Source organism: Muscardinus avellanarius, assembly GCF_963383645.1.
Source record: "Muscardinus avellanarius genome assembly, chromosome: 17".
Classification (NCBI taxonomy): domain Eukaryota; kingdom Metazoa; phylum Chordata; class Mammalia; order Rodentia; family Gliridae; genus Muscardinus; species Muscardinus avellanarius.
Genome location: NC_137803.1, coordinates 62,529,176 through 62,549,742, shown reverse-complemented (window position 1 = coordinate 62,549,742; position 20,567 = coordinate 62,529,176). Strand labels below are relative to the sequence as shown.

At 52.5% G+C, this 20,567-nt stretch overlaps 1 protein-coding gene across 1 annotated transcript; it reads left to right on the top strand.

The window, feature by feature from the left end:
• Positions 1-4,695: 4,695 nt before the first annotated feature.
• NAPG (NSF attachment protein gamma) lies at positions 4,696-20,131 on the top strand (the record flags this gene model as incomplete). Its single annotated transcript, XM_080714540.1, has 12 exons — positions 4,696-4,751; positions 6,498-6,565; positions 7,706-7,790; positions 8,919-8,936; positions 9,950-9,980; positions 12,568-12,677; positions 12,793-12,859; positions 13,113-13,183; positions 17,249-17,327; positions 18,622-18,701; positions 19,090-19,219; positions 19,991-20,131. 12 exons carry the CDS (start codon positions 4,696-4,698, stop codon positions 20,129-20,131), a joined length of 936 nt encoding a protein of 311 aa, XP_080570666.1.
• Positions 20,132-20,567: the final 436 nt, after the last annotated feature.

Sequence of the window (20,567 nt, the reverse complement as noted above, 5' to 3'; positions counted from 1 at the left end):
GGAGCTAGGCTGGCAGTCGTCTCTCCACACACCTCCACCCGGGAAACTCGCTTTCCTCCTGCCGGGTCAGGCTCCACGAGGACGTGCGGTGGGTCTCCAGATGCACAGCGGGAGCTGTTGGTGTCCCGAAGCCGGGCCCTGAGGACGGCCCAGCATCACCTCCTGCAGGAGCCGTGGTCCAGGCGGCCAGTGCGCACGTGACCCGAGAGGCACAAACCCGCGTCCCACTCCGAGCGGGAGGAGCAGCCGAGCGGCTGCTGGCCCACCTTCTGATGTGACAGAGCACTCAGGACAGTGAACCTGCAGGTGGGAGGGCTGGACCGTGGCTCACAGTTAAAGACGCTGCAGCCAGGGCCGTGTTGTTTTGGCAAATCAGTACATCAGTGTGCGAGCACAGGCAGAGGAAGCCAATTAGCGTACTCCATTGCGGTTAGGAAGCACCAAGAGAGAGACTGAGGAAGCCGTGGGGGGCAGTGTCCCTTCAGGGCACACCCCATGACCTGACTCCCTCACATTCGCGCGTGCGCGCGCGCACACACACACACACACACACACACACACACACCCGGTTCAGCACCTCCCAATAGCACCACAGACTGGGGACCATGTCTGGAGCAGGAGAGCATTCCAGACCCAGACGGAAGCAGCTGCCATTTCAACCTGCCATGGCAACGTCATCATCGCTATCTTATAGAAGAAGAACCCGGAGCTCACAGAAGCCAGATTTTTGTACACTGCACCAAACATGGCTGGAGCTCGGAAGGGTAACTAACTTTAAGCTTTTTCTCTTTCCAGGAAACAGCGCTGCTCTCTCAAAATGTGGACGTTCTGGCAGGATTCAGAGCCAGGGATAACAAATCACTCTGCTATCTGCTCCGATAGTTTATGTTACTAACGGAAGAGCCCCATCCAATCAATACACGGCTGCGGAGTCTAAAGTTTCTCCTCAGTCAGAGAGGTTGTTCAAGGTAAAACAAGAGGGAAAAATACAGAGAATAAAAATCACAAATGTAAGTGCCAGCTACCACGCGAAGGGAGGTTTCTTCCCCAGAGGTTATAAATATATTTACATTATGAAATAAGCCAGAGTCCGGTGGGACCCCTGTGTTATTATTAGATTTCCTCTTGCGAAGGATCTATAAATGAAAACACAACTCGCTATTTTAGTATTTTGTTTTGCAGGGAAGAAAAACCCCTTTGCAAAAACAAATCTAAAAGGAAAAACTTATCCATTTCGAGCGCTTGTTTATTTTCTTATTTTCCAGTCTAAAACTGTCTTCCTTTCATCTCTGATTTGGCTGACAGCTGGAGAGAGGAGTCATTTTTTCCCCCTTTCTCCAAATCTGGAAGTTCTTTGATCTGCGGGCACCGCTAAATCTTTTTCTAATCAGGGCCTCAGTGCCAGTACAGGGCTTGGGCTGGCCATCACCGTGGGCCACGAGCTCCACCCAGTGGTCATATAGGGAAGAACAGGACCAGGGGTAGCCGAGCCCGGTGACCTCCGCAGGAGTCATCTGGAATGTCTGTGGTCCTTTTAAAAAACTGTGATCACTGTCTTGCTAGACATCACCAGCACGCGTCTGTCTCTCTCTTCTCAGCTGCCCTAGGAACTTGAGAAAAAGAGGCTGCCACCACTTGAGTATCCCTCATCCTTCCACCCCTGGGCTTTGCAAACTCCACGGTGAGCAGACTTCATCCTAGTCGGCAGACCCTGAGTGCCTTTCAGCCTGTCTTCTGATCCGCACGTGGAGGGAGGCTGCCAGAGGCGTGTTTTGAAGGAATGTCCAGCTTTGCACACTCCTAGGCCAATCGTGTCTAGGCGGCCTGCAGGCGCCCAGCCCTCCCCAGAGACCAGCAGGCACGCGCTCCAGCACCCCAGCTGCCCCGCTCCGCAGCGCTCTGGCCCACGCGGCCCAGGGCTCGGATCTGCATTCACGAGTCTGGGTGAAGCCCAGCTTACCCGAGGGCTCCGGGACTTCACCACCTCCCGCACTTTTTGCACCCCGGCTCTGGGCACCTCCAGCATTCTGTGTAGCTGCCTCAACCCATTCCCTGCTGGTCCTTCTCTGCCCATGAGGTGTGCAGCTGTATCCAGAGCCTGGCACGCTCCTGCGGGTACAGAGAAGCCGCTGCACACACGTCTGCCGAGCAGACGCCCCAAGAAGAAGCGGTACACACGCAGCTCGCAGCTCTTGGTTTCAACAGCTCACAGCGTGCAGTTCTTAAGCTTTCACTGGGAAGATAATGCCACTTTTAAAACACGGGGAGCCAAGTTTAGGAATAAGTCATGGTTTATGCTGTGTCGTTTCAACTTCGCATGATTTTCAGGAGCGCAAATGTAAGCACAGGAATATATTCTGCTTTGAACAGCGGCGTGGTCGCAGCGGAGGCAAAGGCTCCTCACAGGTGCATCTGTGGGCGCGTTTCTCAGATGAGCATACGCATATAGAGCCACCTGGTCTCAAAAACAGCCCAATACACAGGACGCCTCGGAGCCATGCCAGGACTTTGGTTTTATCTTTAAAGATAACTTGCAAAGTTCTATATATTCCTTTATTTTCAAAGCAATATTCATCAAAACTATTGTATTTCTTAAAGTGTATGTGGAAGAGATCTGCTTAATTAGACACCTACCTGGGTGCAGTGGTACACACCTATAATTCTAGTACTTGGGAGGCAGAGACAGGAGAATAGAAGGTTAGAGGCCAGCCTCAGCCCCTCAGCAAGGTGCTCAGCACATTGGTGAGGCCCTATTTCAAAATTCATAAATACAAAGAGCTGAGGGTGTAGCTTGGAGGTAGAATGCCCCTGGGTTCAGTCTGCAGCAGCAGCAAAAAAAAAAAAAAAAAAACCCCAAAACTTTTTTTTTTTTGGTGGTACTGGGGTTCCTGGAAGCCCTTCTACCTCCGGGCTACACTCCCAGACCTATTTTATATTTTGAAACAGGGTCTCTTACGCCAGCGCGGCTGGCTTCAAACCTGTGCAATCCTCCTGTCTCCGCCTCCCAAGCGCGGGGATTACAAGCGTGCGCCACCACGCCCGGCCAAACACTTTTAATTCACTTCTACTCTTTTCAGACTTACTATACTTAGTAAGAGTGCTTAACTTGGTGTACAAAATCCAGAGAGAGAGAGAGAGAGAGAGAGAGAGAGAGAGAGAGATGGGGGTAAGTCGCTTTCAGTGGAAAATTCAGTTACGAATGCCAAGTATTGCCAGAATTGGACCGCGATCCACAGTAGCAATTACACTTTTGCTTGGAAGCCCGTGGGTTGCACAGGCCCTTGCACGTGGCGCCCCCCGTGTGCCCACCGCGGAAAACTGCAGGTCTGAACAAGAGGACGGAATGAACGCATGTGTAAGACAGCCCGATCTCCTCCGCGAGTTTTGGAGGTTCCCATCCATGGCTGGTAATGCTGTTGATTTGGGGCCTTGGTGGGAGTGTGTGGCTGAGGAAGCCTCTTTGCCTCAAAGCCAGGAACGAAAATGAGAAAGAGGAAGAGACTGGCGGTCCACGATCGCCTTGGAGAGGGCACAGCCCCAATGACCTCAATCCTCCCGCTAGGCCCCGCCTCCTAAAAGGTTCTACCACCTTCCAGTAGCTCCAGGTGAGGACCGAGCCTTTAACACCTGGATCGGGAGTCATTCGAGATGGAAGTGTCAGCACCGTAACCACCTGCCTCCCTGGCATGATGGAGAAACGAACACACACTATTCTAGGCAACTAATAAATCACGACGCCGACTACTCTACCAGGGGCATCTAATGCATTTTCTGTTTTTGTTTTGATACTGGGGACTGAACCCAGGGGCACTCCACCTCTGAGCTACACCCCCAGCCTGTTTTACATTTCATTCTGAAACAGGGCTTGCTAAATTGCTGAGACGGGCCTTAAACTGGCAATCTTCCTGTCTCAGCCTCCAAAATCCTGGGATTTCAGGCATGCACTCTCATGCCAGGCTGAGGATCTAACACATTTCACATCTTTTAGGCCAAGAGTGTTCATCCTAACCCCTACCGATTTTCCAGAACAGTACTTGACACATGATAGGTACTCATTGAATACTTGCTGAAAGAAGGGGCAAACGGAAGGAATGAGCGCCTTGCTTCAACAACTTAATACGTCCGCGGCTAGCACCCGGGATTGGACCAGCCCTGCCGCTCTACGCCTGCGCGCAGTCTCCCAGAGGAGGGCGGAGGTCTGCGCCTGCGCAGTCTCCTAGAAAAGGGCGGAGGTCTGCGCCTGCGCAGTCTCCTAGAAAAGAGCGTCGGTTTGCGCCTGCGCAGTCTCCCAGAGGAGGGCGGAGGTCTGCGCCTGCGCAGTCTCCTAGAAAAGAGCGTCGGTTTGCGCCTGCGCAGTCTCCCAGAGGAGGGCGGAGGTCTGCGCCTGCGCAGTCTCCTAGAAAAGGGGCGGAGGTCTGCGCCTGCGCAGTCTCCTAGAAAAGAGCGTCGGTTTGCGCCTGCGCAGTCTCCCAGAGGAGGGCGGAGGTCTGCGCCTGCGCAGTCTCCTAGAAAAGAGCGCCGGTCTGCGCTTCGCAGCCTCAGTCTGAGCTCTTCGGGCCCCCGTAGGCGCCCGATACTGCGCCGTCCCGGCATCCTCCGCGGCGTTCCCACGCCTACGCCGGCTCCTTCTGGCTCCGGGTAGACGCTGGACGCTCCCCCGGTCGCCCTCCGCACCGGGAGCCGGCGATTGTCGCGATGGCGGCCCAGAAGATCAACGAGGGGCTGGAGCACGTGGCCAAGGCGGAGAAGTAGTGAGTGGGCCGGGCCGCGGGCCCCTGCCGGGCGGGAGGGGTCGCCGCCTTCCCGGCCTCTGCGGCCGCACCCTCCTCCCCGGGCAGTCCCCAGGCCGGGCCCGCGAGCCCAGTGCTGGAGGCCGAGACGGGAGGCCGCCGCTTCTGGGGCCAGCTTCAGCTGCAGAGCGAGACCGTTTCAAAACAAACATTTTTTTAAAGGGCTAGGACGTATAGCTCTAAGGTAGAATGCCTCTGGGCGTAATCTCCAGTACCGCAAAAATAAAAATGTCGCATGGAGGACAGTCATCCAGCTGAGAACCAGTTCTTTGTGAGAGCTCCCTGTGTCACGCAAAGGACAACAGATGAACCCCGAGGATGCCCAGTGACCCCGTGTGATCCGCCCTAGGACCGATCCAGGGGCCCTGGGTTCTCTGGGGTGTCGTTCCGCCGCCCTCTGGTACAGTGTATAGGCGCCCAGCAGTGTTGGTGGAAATGAGCCAATTCTCCTTAATCCTTTTGAGCTGTCTCCCCCTATTTTCGTTATGCCAGAGAGTCCTTTTGTTTTTAACTGAGCCGTCACTGGTCAAAGTGGACACTCTCCTTTTACTTAAGTGCTACGCACACTAAGGTGTGTGCCCAAGGTCTTCACGACTTTCCAAGAGATTCTTACTTTACAGAAGGGGAAAGAGAGCTCGGAGCAGCCCCGGGGCCGCCCCAGCGCGCAGGTGGAGGAGGGGCGGTGCCCCTGGCCAGAGCGCCTGGGCTCCTTTCGGCCACGTGATTCCCGGGCAGGGCGGCTGGGGCGGTCTTGTGCAGGAGGGAGGCATAACGGCCTCTCTTTCTGGTGGGACCAGACCTCAAAGTAGAACCCGGGGGTGGGGGTGGGGGGCACAAGGACTGTAGAATTGTGTTAAAGGCCCCGCTCCCCAGCCCCCTCTGTTATTATGCTTAGGTTGTTAGATTGTCTGGGCAGTTGGTGCCCTGTCACCAGGTGGCAGGGGCTCTGCGGGCCCTCCCTTCCTTCAGGTAAGCTGCTCCCTGATACTCGGGGCTCGCAGTGTTCCCCATAAGCATGCGTTCACGGATGGAGTTGAAATTTAGAAGTCAAGGTGTCTTGGGCATTCTTGGGCACACCCAAGTTTCCAGGCACTGAATTCAAGTCTTAAGTCTGAAACTATCTTAAAAGCAGAATATTGCCAAGAGAGCCAGTAAGATAAAGGCTCAACACTTGCTTGGACAAGCGCCTCGTGCCTTGTCCCGCCCTGGGTCCTGGGAGGCGGCTCTCTGCCTGTCGTGACCCTGGCTGGTCTCTGCCTGTCCTGGTCACTCACCTGCTGGCTCCTGTGATGTGGCTCCCGAGCCCTCTGGCCTGTGCCCTGGATGGTGATGCTGACCATTCGAGGCACTCGGCTGGGGTACTGTGCCCTGACGCGCCTCGGGCTTGTCCCTGCGCCCACTTGTCTGGTCCTCAGTCCGGGTGGCACCAGTTCCCACTCCTAGCACGTTTCCAGTAAGGCTGATGCCACGGCCTGAGGATCCCGCTTGGAGAACGTGCCTCTGGATACCGATGGGCGGTCCAGAAGGAGGAAGAGCCGCTTATGCTGGTGCAGGAGAGGGGAGGTCTGTCAAGGCGTCCGAGAGCTGGGTGTGCCCGGCGGCTTCCCTTTGCCAATGTCAATGACCCAAGGGGTCTTTACAAGCAGGCTTGTAAAGACAGAGATGGAGGTGGTAACTCGTGGTAAATGTGTCTGTCTTTCACGCTAGCCTCAAAACCGGTTTGTTAAAATGGAAGCCTGACTATGACAGCGCTGCCTCTGAATACAGCAAAGCAGGTATGGTGGCTGGGCCTGCGCCTCCTGCGGGCCAGGGTTGAGGGTGCGGGCAGATGGGCCTCGAGCCCTGAGTGCGCGGCAGCTCCCCGGCACCGGCGGCCAGGGGACACCGCCCTCGGAGCAGCTTCTCGTGTGCCTGCTGCATCCACAGGTCTTGCCGGCTTCCTCTCTCCTACTTCTTAATGAGTAGAGCTTTCTTCAGTTGGATTTTGGTGACTCGGTCTCCTCTTAAGCAGATCAAGTCTTTTGGCATGTCAGGTGTTATTCTAAGCCTCCTGCTTTAGGCCTCTGATTGTTCTGTTCTGAGGAGCACCCTTTTACTATAGCTGGCAGTATATGTTATCTCTTAAAACATAGCTGTCTTTTTCAGAGGTTCCTAAATAGTGTAAAAGTTTGTTTATTTAAAAAGATACATTGTTAGGCTGGGCATGGTGGTGGTGGTGGTGCAGCTTGTAATCCCCTCGCTTGTGAGGCTGAGACTGGAGGATCACGCAGGTTCGAAGCCAGCCTCAGCTACTTAGTGAGGCTCTCAGCAACTTAGTGAGACCTGTTCCCAAATAAAATAGAAAATAGGTCTGGGAATGTAGCCGGAAGTTAGAAAGCCTCTGGGTTCCATCCCCGGTACCACAATAAACAAACAAAGAAACAAACATATTGTTAGATATTTATTTAAAGATTGTACCAAAAGGGAAATTTTATTATAAAACTAGTATGTCTCTTGATCTTCAGCTTTTAAATGAGTAAATCAACTCTAACGGAAGCACTTTTTCTTACTGAAGAGCGGACCGGTGACTTAAGTTGCTGTCACTTGTGACTAAGGAGCCTGCTGCTGTTTGGGGTGTTTGAGCATTGACATTACAAATTCTTGGTTTCAATTGGAAGTAGTACTGTCAAGTTGCCAGTAGCAAATTAAAATTAAAAAACTTTTTTTTTTGAAAATGCTTCTAAAATATTTATAATAAACTCGTAAGAAAATTGCTTTTAGAAAGTAGCATTTTGTAGTTTTGTGAAACTTCTAAGTATTTTATTGAAGTCAGTATGTTTTATAATAACTTCATCTAAAATGTCGATGTTTAGTAATGATTCGTTGAGGTTTTCTGATGATGGCAGTAAAAGTTCATGTTTTCTCTTCTCTTCCAGCTGTTGCTTTTAAAAACGCCAGACAGTTTGAGCAAGCAAAAGACGCCTGCCTGCGGGAAGCCGTTGCTCACGAAAATAACAGGGCGTATCTTTGCAGCTTTTGAAAAGGGGCTCAGCAAGTAGATGATTTGGGCAGACGCTTACTTTTTCTTGTTAGAGAGTTGCTACATGTGAAGGAAATGCCTTTTTTTTTCTTCCCGGTACTGGAGATGGAACCCCCGGGGCATCCACCTCTGGGCAACACCCCCGGCCCTATTCTTTATTGTTTATTTTGCAACAGGTCTCACGGAGTTGCAGAGGACCTCACTAAGTAGCTGAGATTGTTGGCAAACTGCGATCCTCCTGTTTTAGCCTCTGGAATGCTGGAATTACAAGCGTGCGCCACCACCTCCGGCTAGTAAAATGTTTTTAAATTATCAAGTGGTTAGGGGAATCCGTAGTGTAAGCCCTGGGAGCGTTTCTGGGGATGTTTGGTTTGGGTCCAAGCTGGTTCCAGGAGCTGCGCTGGAGTGTTCTCTCCTCCTGGTCTTGTTTGACATGGTTTTACCTGAGATGAGGAGGAAGGGAAGTCTGCGCAGGCGCGGAGGAGTGAGGCGCCGCACACGTATTACACATGCATAAGCTGCCGGGCGTGGTGGGCACGCCTGTGGGCCCGCTCTTGGGAGGCACAGACAGGATTGCAGGGTCGCAGCCAGCCTCAGCTTCTAGGCCCTCTGCAACTGAGTGACTTCCTGTTTCAAAGTAAAGAATTAAAAATAGGGCAGGGGGTATAGCTTGGAGGTAGAATGTCCCTGGGTTCCAACCCCAGTACTGCAAAACATAAGTAAACAAAAAATAAAATAAAATGGTTTGGAAATGGCCTTTTTTAGGTATTTGAAATAAGACTTATAACTAGTTCAAAACAAATTTAACTGGGGTATTTTAAAGCATACAATTAAAAATGTTTATTTTATTTGAAAATTATAGTCATAATTTTAGTAAAATTCTAGATTAAGGCCTAACTGTTTAAAACCTGTGCAGAATTTTGTCGGTACTTTTGTAAATTAGGTGGTTTGAAAAGACGTCTGCAGGCACTGGCTTATTCACCTGTTTGCAAGATTCATCTTTTAGAACCAGCTGGGCCAGCGCTTCAGTTAACTGTCTTTTCAGAGCAGAGTCCTAGAAACTTGTTTTTTCTCTTTTTCCTTAATCTCGATACCATCACACCGCTTAGTCTTTTTCATGCTGCCAAGTAAGTAGCTTTTGCCTTATTTTCTTAAGTTTCTGCCTTTTGCCAGGCACGGTGGCCTGTGCCTTTGATCCCAACACCTGGGACGCTGAAACAGAAGGATTGCAGATCCGAGACCAGCTGCGGCACCTTAGGGAGCTCCTGCTTCAAACTAAAAGCCATAAAGGGCCGGGTGGAGCTGGGAGGTAGAATGCCCTGGGTTCAATTCCCTAGCATCCAAAAAACAACAAAAAAAATACTGCTTTTTCATAGGCCAGAACGGTTTTCCTAAGGTATGCTGCATATCATGAATTATTTTATATTAATTTTAATAAGTTATTCCTATTTACTTCAGTCTTTAACTCAAGCTTAAAGATGAAGTCACTTTCAACTATAAGATGTGTATTTAAACTACGTTCAGCGTAACATTTTCAGGACTTGTTCATTCGCCTATGAAAAAGCAAGTTGGTTGGAGTCTTTTCTCTCTCGTTTTTTTAACAGTGCTCTACGGCACCTGGAGGAGTTGTGTTGTTATTAAACTTAGTGGTAAATGGCAGGGAAGCAAATTCATGAGTAATACAATTCTTTTTTTTTTTTTTGGCGGTACTGGGGATGGCACCCAGGGGCATTCTGCCTCTGAGCTGCACCCCAGCCCTATTTTATTTCTTTATTTTGCAACAGGGTCTCACTGAGTTGTGGAGGGCCTCACTAAGTAGCTGAGGTTGGCCGCGAACCGCGATCCTCCTGTCTCAGCCTCTGAATGCTGGGATCAGAAGCGTGCCCACCGCGCCTGGCTCCTTTTTTCTTTCTTGATAGTTAATAGCTTCTGTGGAAGGTGGAAGAGAAGCAGACTTTCTCTTGCTTCTGTGCAGAGTGTTTCTTTGTTTTGAAATTTAGACTTAATTTTCACATCCACGGCACGCTTGCCCGTGCGCATGGAGTGCGTGGTATGTGGTAACCCAAGTGAGTGATGTGTGTGCCGCCTCTCCCTCGCCTCCTCCCGGTGACTCATCGGAGCCCTTGTGTCCTCTCTGCAGAGCCTACGAGCAAGCTGGCATGATGCTGAAGGTCAGTACCGTCGTCTTCCAAAGCCCCATGTGGGGACATGAACGGCCACGCGGGGGAAGGTGCACGTTTCGTGGAGGCTGGGAACTTCCTGCCCGCGGTTAAGCTTTCCAGCCCTGGGCAGCGCTGACTCACCGCAGGGTCCATCCTGCCTGGGGAGGTTGAGGGAGCACACGCCAGAACCGAGAGTGGGCCCAAGCTCTGATCAGGACAGTGCCGAGGGGGTGAGGGCTTCCATATTGGACAGCTTGAGAACATCATAACGTTCTGAACATTCAGAAGGCGTGTTTTGATTACTCATGGGATATAAAAAGAAGAGGTTTTTTTTTTTTTTGTAAATATTTGGCAGCAAAGACAACAGACTTCATCTATTGCTGCGTTCCCTGCTGTTTTATGAGTGGAATATTTTGACTGTGCTATATTTCTGCTTCTTAAAAGCAGGTTAGGAGCCGGGTGTGATGGTGCACACTTGTAATCCCAGTGCTTGGGAGGCTGAGACAGGAGGATCACAGGGTCGCGGCCAGCCTCAGCTACTTAGTGAGGCCCTCTACATCTTATTGAGACCCTGTTTCAAGATAAAATAAAGGTCTGGGTGTAGCTCAGAGGTAGAATGCCCATGGGTTCGATCCTCAGTTCTGCAAAAAAAAAAAAAAAAAAGCAGGTAGGTGAGGAATTAATAACTCTGTTGTGAGGTAGGAAATACTACTTTTTTTTTTTTTAAATAGTGACTCAAAGTATACCTGGTAGCAACTGAAATGAATAGTTTCCTTTCCATTTTTATGTCTTTTCAAATACCGCAAAAGTTCTTTTGAATTATTTAAAGTTCCTAAGCTTTAAGAACTTCTACTTCAGTAAAGCTTTTGTTTTTTTATGACTTTATAATGTTAACATACTGTGTTTTTTTTCAGTGAATGCATACTTATTTAGAACATTTAGACACACTAGAAAGATTACGGAACTTTAGTAATAACTGTTAGCGTGCTTAGTTTAAAAGTTTTTATAGCCTTTCACCCTGGAACTCCCAATTCTGTGAAAAGATCATAAAGAAATAGAGAACACATATTTTGGCATAAGCATTTTATTGAAAAGACTGGTAATTATATTTCTAGTAATAGGAAAATGTAAGGTGCTTCCTTAAAACTCTTCTATAGCCACTGAAACAAAGCTTTCCTGGTAGACATGCAGGTAGTGGTGATGCCAGTTAGGTTTTAGCAGTAGTTTCTTAGCAACTCAGATTTCTCTTAGCGCTGCAAATCCAGGGATCTGTCCTGGTCCTGTCTGTTTCCCCTGAGGACCAGGAGGCCCTGGTGGCTGTTGGAGCCTCTGCACCTCGTACCTACTGAGAGGATGTCCTCTCGGCACAGCGGCGCCGGCACCCTCGTGACTGTCGCGAGCCCCTGGGAGGAGTGCGCTAGGGAAGGGGGTATTGCTTTGAAGCGGAGCCTGCGGTTTTATGGGGACGTGTCAGGATGTGTCTGGACCTCGCGCACCCTCGGCTCACTTGATGCCGAGGCAGAGAAGTCGCCGTGGCTCCCCGGAGCTCTCGCAGTGCTCCTCCGCCACGCCTTCTAGCGAGCTACCTGCTCCACACCCTGTGTTGACCCCTCCCCAGACCGCTGTAGAGTGGGTGGTCAGCGTACGTGGGTGGGCGAGTGACTGGGAGAAGTAGTGAACACTAAAGGGCCCCGATGGGCGAGGTGGAGAGCTTAGCTCCCAGTTCTGAATGTTCTTACACGCACACCAGCCAGAGACTTGGCTTCTTTGCTGTCTATAACCAAGGAAGCTCTTTTTCTCTCAGAATTTGGGGATATGTTAAAATAGGATCCCACTTGAGTGATAGCTTTATTTCACGGAGTGTCTTTTAGTCCACCCGTTGTCAGTCCGCGTAGTTGTGTAATAGAAGGATGGTTTATTAAAAAAAAAAGCTTTTGCCAGCGGGGACCCTCATGCACTTGTCAGCTTATGGAGAGACTGAGCAGGCAGGTTCGAGAACAGCCGAGGGCTGTTAGAGCTCCCATGAGGTCCTGAGACTGGGAGGAACAGGAAGATACAGAATTTACTGTTGAAGACAGCCGTGGGGAGGGCTGCACGCCGCTGACTCTGGGGCGCCGGGCAACTAAACGTGTGGGGTGCCCCAGTCCCAGGAGGCACCGTGCCTCTTCTAACAGGATGGCTGCTGCCCAGCCCTGGCTTGTCAGCATCACCTGAGCGCTGCGTGGCTTTTGGTTTTATGTTTAGGAAGCCATAAAGCAATCTTTGTTAAAGTGTCTGAAGCAAGACACGCTTGGCAGCGGGTGCGGCCCTCGGGCACCGGCTCGGGGCTGGGAGACCGAGATGTTTAGGGCAGCGGGGAGCACGTGTCTGATTCCCGCGGTTGGCAGAGTTCACCGAGTCTGTGACGTGTCTAGCCGCGTGCAGAGATGAGCTGGCTCGTTTTGGCGGCACGCAGACAGAGACTGTGCCGTGCGTTTCGTATGTAACATTCTCGAGTCACTTACATGATGACTCAGGGAGGCAGGAGCGGGTCCGACTGTGAGGTCTGCCTTTGCAAGCTGACGGCCTTCTGCTCTGTGCTGCGTCTTTGCCTAAGGAGATGCAGAAGCTCCCGGAGGCCGTCCATCTGATCGAGAAGGCCAGCATGATGTACCTGGAGAACGGCACCCCCGACACGGCGGCCATGGCCCTGGAGCGGGCCGGCAAGTGAGTGCCGAGCCGGCGGCGCCGGCCTGTCCACGCCCGCGCTCTCGTGTGAATGACGTCGCTGGGGGCGCAGTGTCCACTTCTTACGTCAGTCGTTCTCTCTGGTCCCATCCAGGCTGATAGAAAATGTCGATCCAGATAAGGCTGTGCAGTTGTATCAGCAGACAGCTAACGTGTTTGAGGTACGTTTGACTCTCTCCTTCCTTTAATTACGCAGACTGTTTAGATTTAAACGTAGGACGGCAGAGATGCTGCTCTTTAAGGCGTTTCTGTGCTCACAGCCCAGCTCTTCCTCTTCTTCTGGTAGAGGGTAGTGAAATGGACTAGCAGCCTTGGTACCCTCCATCCTGTGCTATGACTCCGTCACGCGGTTGTTACTGAGTGATAAGATGTCCGCATTACAGCAGTCAACCCTTCCTTTCTTGATTCCTTCAGAATGAGGAGCGCCTCCGGCAGGCAGTTGAATTGCTGGGCAAAGCCTCGAGGCTGCTGGTGCGCGGACGCAGGTACGTCTTTGCGGACCGGCCTGTGCCTGCTGAGCTTTGGCTGCCTCGGGAGCAATCTGGGCGTGGTGCTAAGCCACAGACACCAGACCGCCAGGGGAGACTCGGGTCCAGACAGCAGGTACCATGTATCGAGTGTGGAGAGCTATCTGGGGTGCCGTACCAAAGCTGATCTGTCCGGCTTTTATGGGCTGCAGCGTGGTGCCACACACGGACCTGTTACTCAGTTTATGATACTTCTCTCTTGAGGACGAGCGGATATTGGGAAAAGTGGCCAAATGCCCTGAACGTTCATGGTCAAGCTGTCGCTGGTCTTTAAACATATGGCCTGAGAGCTGGAGGCCGGAGAGGGAGGATCCCAGCAGAGTTTTTCTTTGCTTTTTCTACTTTATCTCAATTTGTGCTTAGTAAGTAATTTCTTGTCAAGCTTTTATTTAATGATACTTAAGATAAATACCGGCAGCCAATTCTGGAAATTAATATCTTAATTAAAATTGCTCATAAGCTCTCCAGTGATGAAAAAAAAAGACCTAGGATCCTAGGTATATTTAATTCCTTATCAGGAATTTATTGGTCTCTTTCTGAGACTGAATTTTTTCTTCATGAAGAGTATGGATTCTGAAATATAATTCAAACTTGTTAGTGTAACATCACAATAAATTAACCCAGAATTAATTACTAAACATTCTTATTTTGATCTACTCTTTAGGATCTTCTTTTCATGACCCATTTTTTTTGGTTAGAATGGGATAGAAATCTTAATTAACTTTTAAAACTAGAACTTATGTTTGAAGTGATGAAAGAGAATTAAATTTATAAATCAGTCTTGGGTCGCTACCTTTCTTCTCCTTAACAATTATTTCATCCCAGAAGTCAAACCAAAATGGTAACTTAACGATTCCCAACTTAAAGGGCTCAAGTGGTGGCGCACACTTGTGATCCCAGCATTTGGGAGGCTGAGACAGGAGGATCACGGTTCGCGGCCAGCCTCAGCTACTTAGGCCCTCCGCCACTCAGTGAGACCCTGTTTCAACATAAAGAATAAAAAGTAGGACTGGGTTGTTTGGAGGTAGAATGCCCCTGGGCTCCATCCCCAGTACCACTAAATAAGTAAATAAATGAAAGAAAGAATGAATGAATGAATGATAATAAATAAGTAATAAAAGCCAAAACTGAAACAGAATTGGTGGGGCTCCGGCCAGCCACCTGCAGAGCCAGCAGGCAGGAGTCAGTCGGGAGGTGTGCAGGTCCTGGTGCGCCTCTCAGCACCAAGGGATGCTGCTTCCCTGCAGAAGAATGGCCCCTCCCAGGGAGCCCAAGAGGTGGGAGGAGGGGCCCTGGGCAGAAGTGAGGATGCTCTGTCCACGCGGCCCCAGCGACCTGGAAGTAGACTAAGTGACAGAGAGCGCTGTGCTGGGGAGAGGAGCAGGCAGGGGCTGACCACCCGGGTGGTGAGCAGGTCGGCTGGGCTGCTGGAAAGCCCCCTTGCTGGCAGCCCTCCTCATTCAGAAAATGTTTCCCGTTGTGCTTGACATGCGAAGGCGAGGCTGTCACCGCAGGTTGGGCCAGCTTGCCGCCTGGTGGCGCCATGGCCCTGTGGAGCGGGCCGCAGCCCCGCTGGGTGGCCTTGCCTTTACTTCACTCTTCTTTTTAGTAAAAGTTCAATTAATTTATTTACTTATTTGCAGTCTTTGGGATGGAACCCAGGGGCATTCTACCTCTGAGCTACACCCATGGCTCTGTTTTTTAATCTTTATTTTATTTTATTGTATTTTTGGTGGTACTAGGGGTGGAACCCAGAGGCTTTCTACCTCCAGGCTATACCCCCATACCTATTTTTTTATATTTTATTTGGAAACAGGGTCTCACTAAGTAGCTGAGGCTGGCTTTGAACCTGTGCGATCTTCCTGTCTCAGACTCCCAAGCGCAGGGATTACAAGCGTGCCCACCACCCCTGGCTTTTAATCTTTCTTTTGAAACAGGGTCTCACTGAGTTTCGGAGGGCCTCACTAAGTGGCTGAGGCTGTCTGCCATCCTCCTGCCTCCCAAGTGCAGGGATTACAAGCGTGCCCACCATGCCCGACTGTAAGAATGCAGCTTGAAGCGGCATTTCACGCACTGCTTGAACAAAAAATTAATTTTATGGAAATGCATTCTTAAATTATGTAACGTAAAGTTGATGTTAGTTTATTCCGAATTAAAAGAAATGTGACATTTTGTAAAACATCACTGGGTAAAGAAGGGATTAAAAGTCTCATGGGACTTTTCAGGGACTTGAGCTGTGCAGCTAAGGACAAACATAAAGAGTCGCACCACCAGGTGATCTAGTGAGCTTATCTAACGTTTGGATAGCTTGGGTTACCTGCGGAGATGATAATCTGGAGACCATCGGTTGCTTAATGAAATAAAATAGGTAAGGTTTTTATGCTTTGCGCAAGTCCCGTGTATTACATTTGATCTACACTAATATGAGACCGTAAGGTTTAGTCCTGGCCTAACAATATTTAACCCAAAGTCGGTGAACCCGGGTCATCCTTTGCGAGGAGAGCTGCTTCAGGCAGGAGACTTGCTGGGCCCTGAGCCCAGGGAGGGCTCGCAGAGCGCGGGGTGGCCTAGCTGAGGGGAGGCCCTGGGTTTCGTCTTGGGAAACCGAGCTCTGCCATTAGGCCATTAGGTGAGGGGAGGCCTACTTCTCGGTGAGGACAGTGTACTCGGCTGGGCATATGACCGAGGGTAGAGCTTTGCCGATGGTCACCGCTACCTGGAGCTGGGGCCGCAGGGAGCCAGGCTGCGCTGTCAGGTGTCTGCAAGGCGCCTAGCGAGGTCCTGTGGTGGTTTCCACCTTGGCCGCCCTTCCTATGGTGACCTCTGTCCTGTTGCATTTGAGAATAACTCTCTGAATTACTGGAAGATAAAACCAGGTACATTTTGTCAGTGGTGTTGACGGTTCCTGGTGGGAAAGTTGAAGTCATCTGTGTGTCGCGTAAGTCGTGAATAATTTCTTGGGTGCATATGAAAATAGACAGCTAATTCCATGAACTTTGAGCAAAGTAATCGGCTTTTCTGACTGCAAACTCATGCGAACACAGTGTTTCTCTGGTCTCTTCTGCTAGGTAGTCCTAAGCGCGCAGGCATGCCAAGGAAGTAGTCTGCGGTAAAGAACGTAGCCTTTCGGTGCAGTGTATGGAAAGCCCCGTCTCGGCAGCTCCTAGGATTGTGGGCGCTCTGGGCCTTAAGCTCACAGCCTTCTGGCGTCGTTGATTGAGTGAGGCAGGACCTCACCATTCGGTGAGGCAGGCGCGAGCGGTCCCCTTGGGGGTCGCCGCAGTCTCTGGGCAGAAGCCGGTCTGGCTGTGGCCGGAGCCGGAGCTCTTGTGAGGCCCGGCCCCTCGGGCACCGCGTGTCGCAGGACTGCCCCCATGCGGGGCATGGCAGCGCCGGCTCTCCAACCCTGGCTCACCGGGGCGACGTGCCGGCTCTAAGGGGCAGGAACCCTGCGGCAGACCTGGACTTCTCTCTCGCCCACCTTATGAACTGACCTTTCCCCCTCGTGCGTGAAGTTGGCCATGAGCAGTTCAGAGTGCAGTTCTCACTGAGTGTGGTCTGAGTATTCAGTGGCCAGGGCAGAGCCCACACAACCTCAGTTTAACTCATAATCAGAGTAGCAGCAATGCTGTCAGTGAAGCCACTGCACGCAGATACAGACAGCTTGTTAGCACGCAGAGGGACCAGAGCACACTGGGTAACAGCGTCGTCACGGCACCACCTCCCCCGTGTCCCAGCAGCGCAGGAAGGGCCTGGGCGACAGGACCCAAGGGGCCGCATTTCCCAGAGCGGCCGCCGCGCTCCTTAGACACTTATTAATGGCCTCTTCACCCAGCTTGTGCTGCTCGCTTGACCCTTCCCGCCCTTGCCTGGGTCTTGACCTCCAAGAGGAGGTGCCCGCCAGGCAGCAGGCTGTGGCGCCGCCTTCTCCTGCTCCCCATGCCTTTGGGAGCCGCCACCATCGGCGGGCCTGACTTGTTCAGGCGGGCCTGACTTGTTCACACTTCTTCCTTCTGTCTTCAGGTTTGATGAGGCAGCGCTGTCTATTCAGAAAGAAAAAAACATCTATAAGGAAATTGAGAATTACCCAACGTGTTATAAGGTATTCTTTCAAAGTGCTCGCTTTTGGTTTTACTTTAGCTCATTTTTTACATGGAATAAACAAATGCCCAAGCGAGGATTCTTTGAGTATTTGTATGGGCTTCTCTTTCTTCTTTTAAAACGCCTCGACTGGTGCGTTGTGAGGACGCATCCGAGTGAGGTCTCAAGTGCTAGAAACACGCGCACTTGGTGCCCGTCCCGCCCCGCCGCGGGCGCCTGGCCCGCCTAGAGACGCCGTGACGTGTAGCTCCCTGCTGCAGCCACAAAGCGCCCAGGAAAGCAAAAGAGCAGCCTCTGGGAAGTCACCGCGACAGGCAGGCTGGAGGGCAGACCTGCGGGAGCGGGCAGCGCACGCGCGGGCCGAGAGGAGGTCGGGGCGACAGTGGAGGCCCGCAGGAGAAGCCCTGGCTCTGAGCGGGGCCGGGCCGCTCTGCCCCCCGAGCCGGGGCTGTGGCTAAGAAGGGGGCCAAGCAGGATGGCTCTCAGGACCCCAGGTGCGGCCAAGGAACTGGGGGAGGAGCCAGGAGAGCGGGAAGTCCCGAGCAGGCGAAGGGGAGAGGCTGCCCGCGAGTGTGCGTGTGGCCGCCGGGGCAGGAGCACCGGGGAGCAGAGGCAGGAGGCGCAGTGGGCAGGCAGCGCCCTCGCTGAGGTGAGGGCCTCTGCTGGACGTCCACACACCGAGAGTCGGGGTCTGCAGCCCAAGCCCACCAATGCCACGAGTCAGAGCCCTGCAGAGGAGACGGAGCGCTCCAGGAGGGAGGGGGGGAAGGGCCGGCTTCCCAAGGGAATGCCTCTGCAGAAACAGTAGCAAGCACCAAGTGGGGTTTGAGGACTAAACGCAGCACTGGAAAGAAAGTGCCGGGTGGGCCTAGTCCACAGTGGAGCGGGCAGGTGGCCCCGGGGACCTAATGAGCAAAAGTGGCCCTTGCCTCGGCCCTAGTCACCTTGTGAGTGGCGTCGTCGCTTCTGTTAGGTAAGTAAGAATTCCAGAGAGTAACTAGGCCTGGTGACCCCCACTGGCCCCTCGGTTCTGCGAACGCGTGGTGTGTGTGTCGAGGCTTTCTGCACGGGTGAGGGAGGGTCGGCAGCCCAGGCTGAGCCAGGCCCGTGGCTCGGGCGCACGGGAGCACGGGAGCGAGAAGTCCCGGCTCCGCGGAGCTTTCTCGATGTTTTAGAAGTTGCTTGTAATTCTCTACGCAGAGCAGAGCTCTGCAAGTTAGCTTCCAGGAGCTTTCCCTCTGCCAGCACTGACTGTGAAGTCCTACCCTTTTGACCACATTCCTCTTGTGCTGTAGAAAACAATTGCTCAAGTCTTGGTTCACCTGCACCGGAATGACTACGTGGCCGCGGAGAGGTGTGTCCGGGAGAGCTACAGGTGAGGGCCTGGCGTCGGACGCTCCGCTCTCGTCGGGAAGGCCTCGGCCAGCCTCGCCCTGCGCGGTTGGAGCCCAGGCGTTTTCTCATCTGTGTTTCTCGTGGGGTCTCCACGGGAGCGAGTGACTTTAGTCGTGTTATATTTCCTTCTAAGAAAGAACCCCAAAAGCAGAAAAGTTCTCGGAGTGCGTTGCAAGACCAGAGTGAGGACTCTGGTGGGCGTTGGTGGGTATTCACGGGCTGGGCGCCCGCAGGGTTGCAGCAGCCGGGGGGGGGGGGACCTCGGCCGCCCGGCGGGGCGCCGTGGTGTGGCTGACGTGGCGTGGCTGACGTGGCGTGGCTGACGTGGCGTGGCTGACGGCTGGTTGACGCGCACTCCGCCCCCCTAGCATCCCCGGCTTCAACGGCAGTGAGGACTGCGCTGCGCTGGAGCAGCTGCTCGAGGGCTACGACCAGCAGGACCAAGACCAGGTGTCCGAGGTCTGCAACTCTCCCCTCTTCAAGTACATGGACAACGACGTGAGTGTGTGGCCCAGCCGCCCTCCCGCCTGGGGAGGGGCTCCGGGGGCGTGCGTGTCCTGTATGTTTCCACTGCTGTCTGCGCTCAGGAGGAACTGGCCGGTTCTGTTGTTTCTCCATGGGAGTGGATCTTTGGGATGGCAACCTGCTTTCCTGTGCAGGGTGCTGGCCTTGTGCATGCCTGGAGGTCCAGGCCCCCGCCTGGGCTGTCTGGACGAGGGCTCTCGGGATGTGGCCAGTGTGGCACCCCTGGGGCTGTATCACAGGTCACCCAGTGACTGTCTCTGAGCCCGGTGGCACCTGTGCTGCTGGCAGGCCTCGGGGGAGTGCCACTCACGTGCCCCTCCGAGGAGCCCTTGACCACAGAGTTGTGACCTCTGGTGGATTTGATCTGGTGGCTCTGGGGTCCTGCCAGTGTCAGGCAGTTTAAGACTGAGCCTTTTCATGATGGCATCTGTAGAAGACAGCCTTTGTAGATAAAGTCCTGCACAGGCTTGTTACCTACCTAAGTGTGATGCGCAGACGTCCACAGCAGACGCAGGAGCTGGGCTCCTTCACTCAGCTGCTCTGCGCTCCCAGATGCCGAAGACTGCCTCACCGTGTATACGGTCTTGGGGTGTGCGTATGAAGTCTTAGGGGTGCGCATGGCCTGTCCCTGTGGCGTGCTGGCTCTCGGCAGCCTGGCCCCGGGTGAGGGAGGGGGCGCCAGTCCCTGGCGAGATGTCTGGGGTGGGCTCCCGCTGCCAGCTGAGCCCGGCTTCTCATTCGCAGTACGCCAAGCTGGGCCTGAGCCTGGTGGTTCCAGGAGGCGGAGTAAAGAAGAAATCGCCGGCCACACCCCAGGCCAAGGCGGACAGCGGCCCCGCGGCTGCAGAGGAGGAGGAGGACGAGTACTCCGGAGGACTGTGCTAGTACTGCGCGTGCAAAGCAGAGAAGGCGGGGAATCCTGACGTACCATTGCATGGACTTCGGGCTCGCCGCGGGTCCCTGCTTCATTGAGGTCACGATTTTGAAGGCATAATTAAGACTAATTTTTAGTTCGATTTCCCAGAGCAGCCATCTTAATCACCACATGTGAAGCAGCTTGTTCCTTTCTCCTTATAAGAGCATCGGCAGAAAATGTACTGTCACCTCTAATACGTTGACTAAAATTCTACAAGCCTGGTTCTAGACAAAGTATCCCCTAAATAAGTGAAGCTGTGGGCATCGGTGTTGTTCTCTTTTGAGTTCTTGTAATTTATTGTTAGTGAATTTTATTTGCATTTTATTTACTATTGCTGCTAAAGTGATGTTTACTGGTAAAAATGATTATTTTTAAAAACTGCATTGTTTGGGAAGAAAAGGAAAT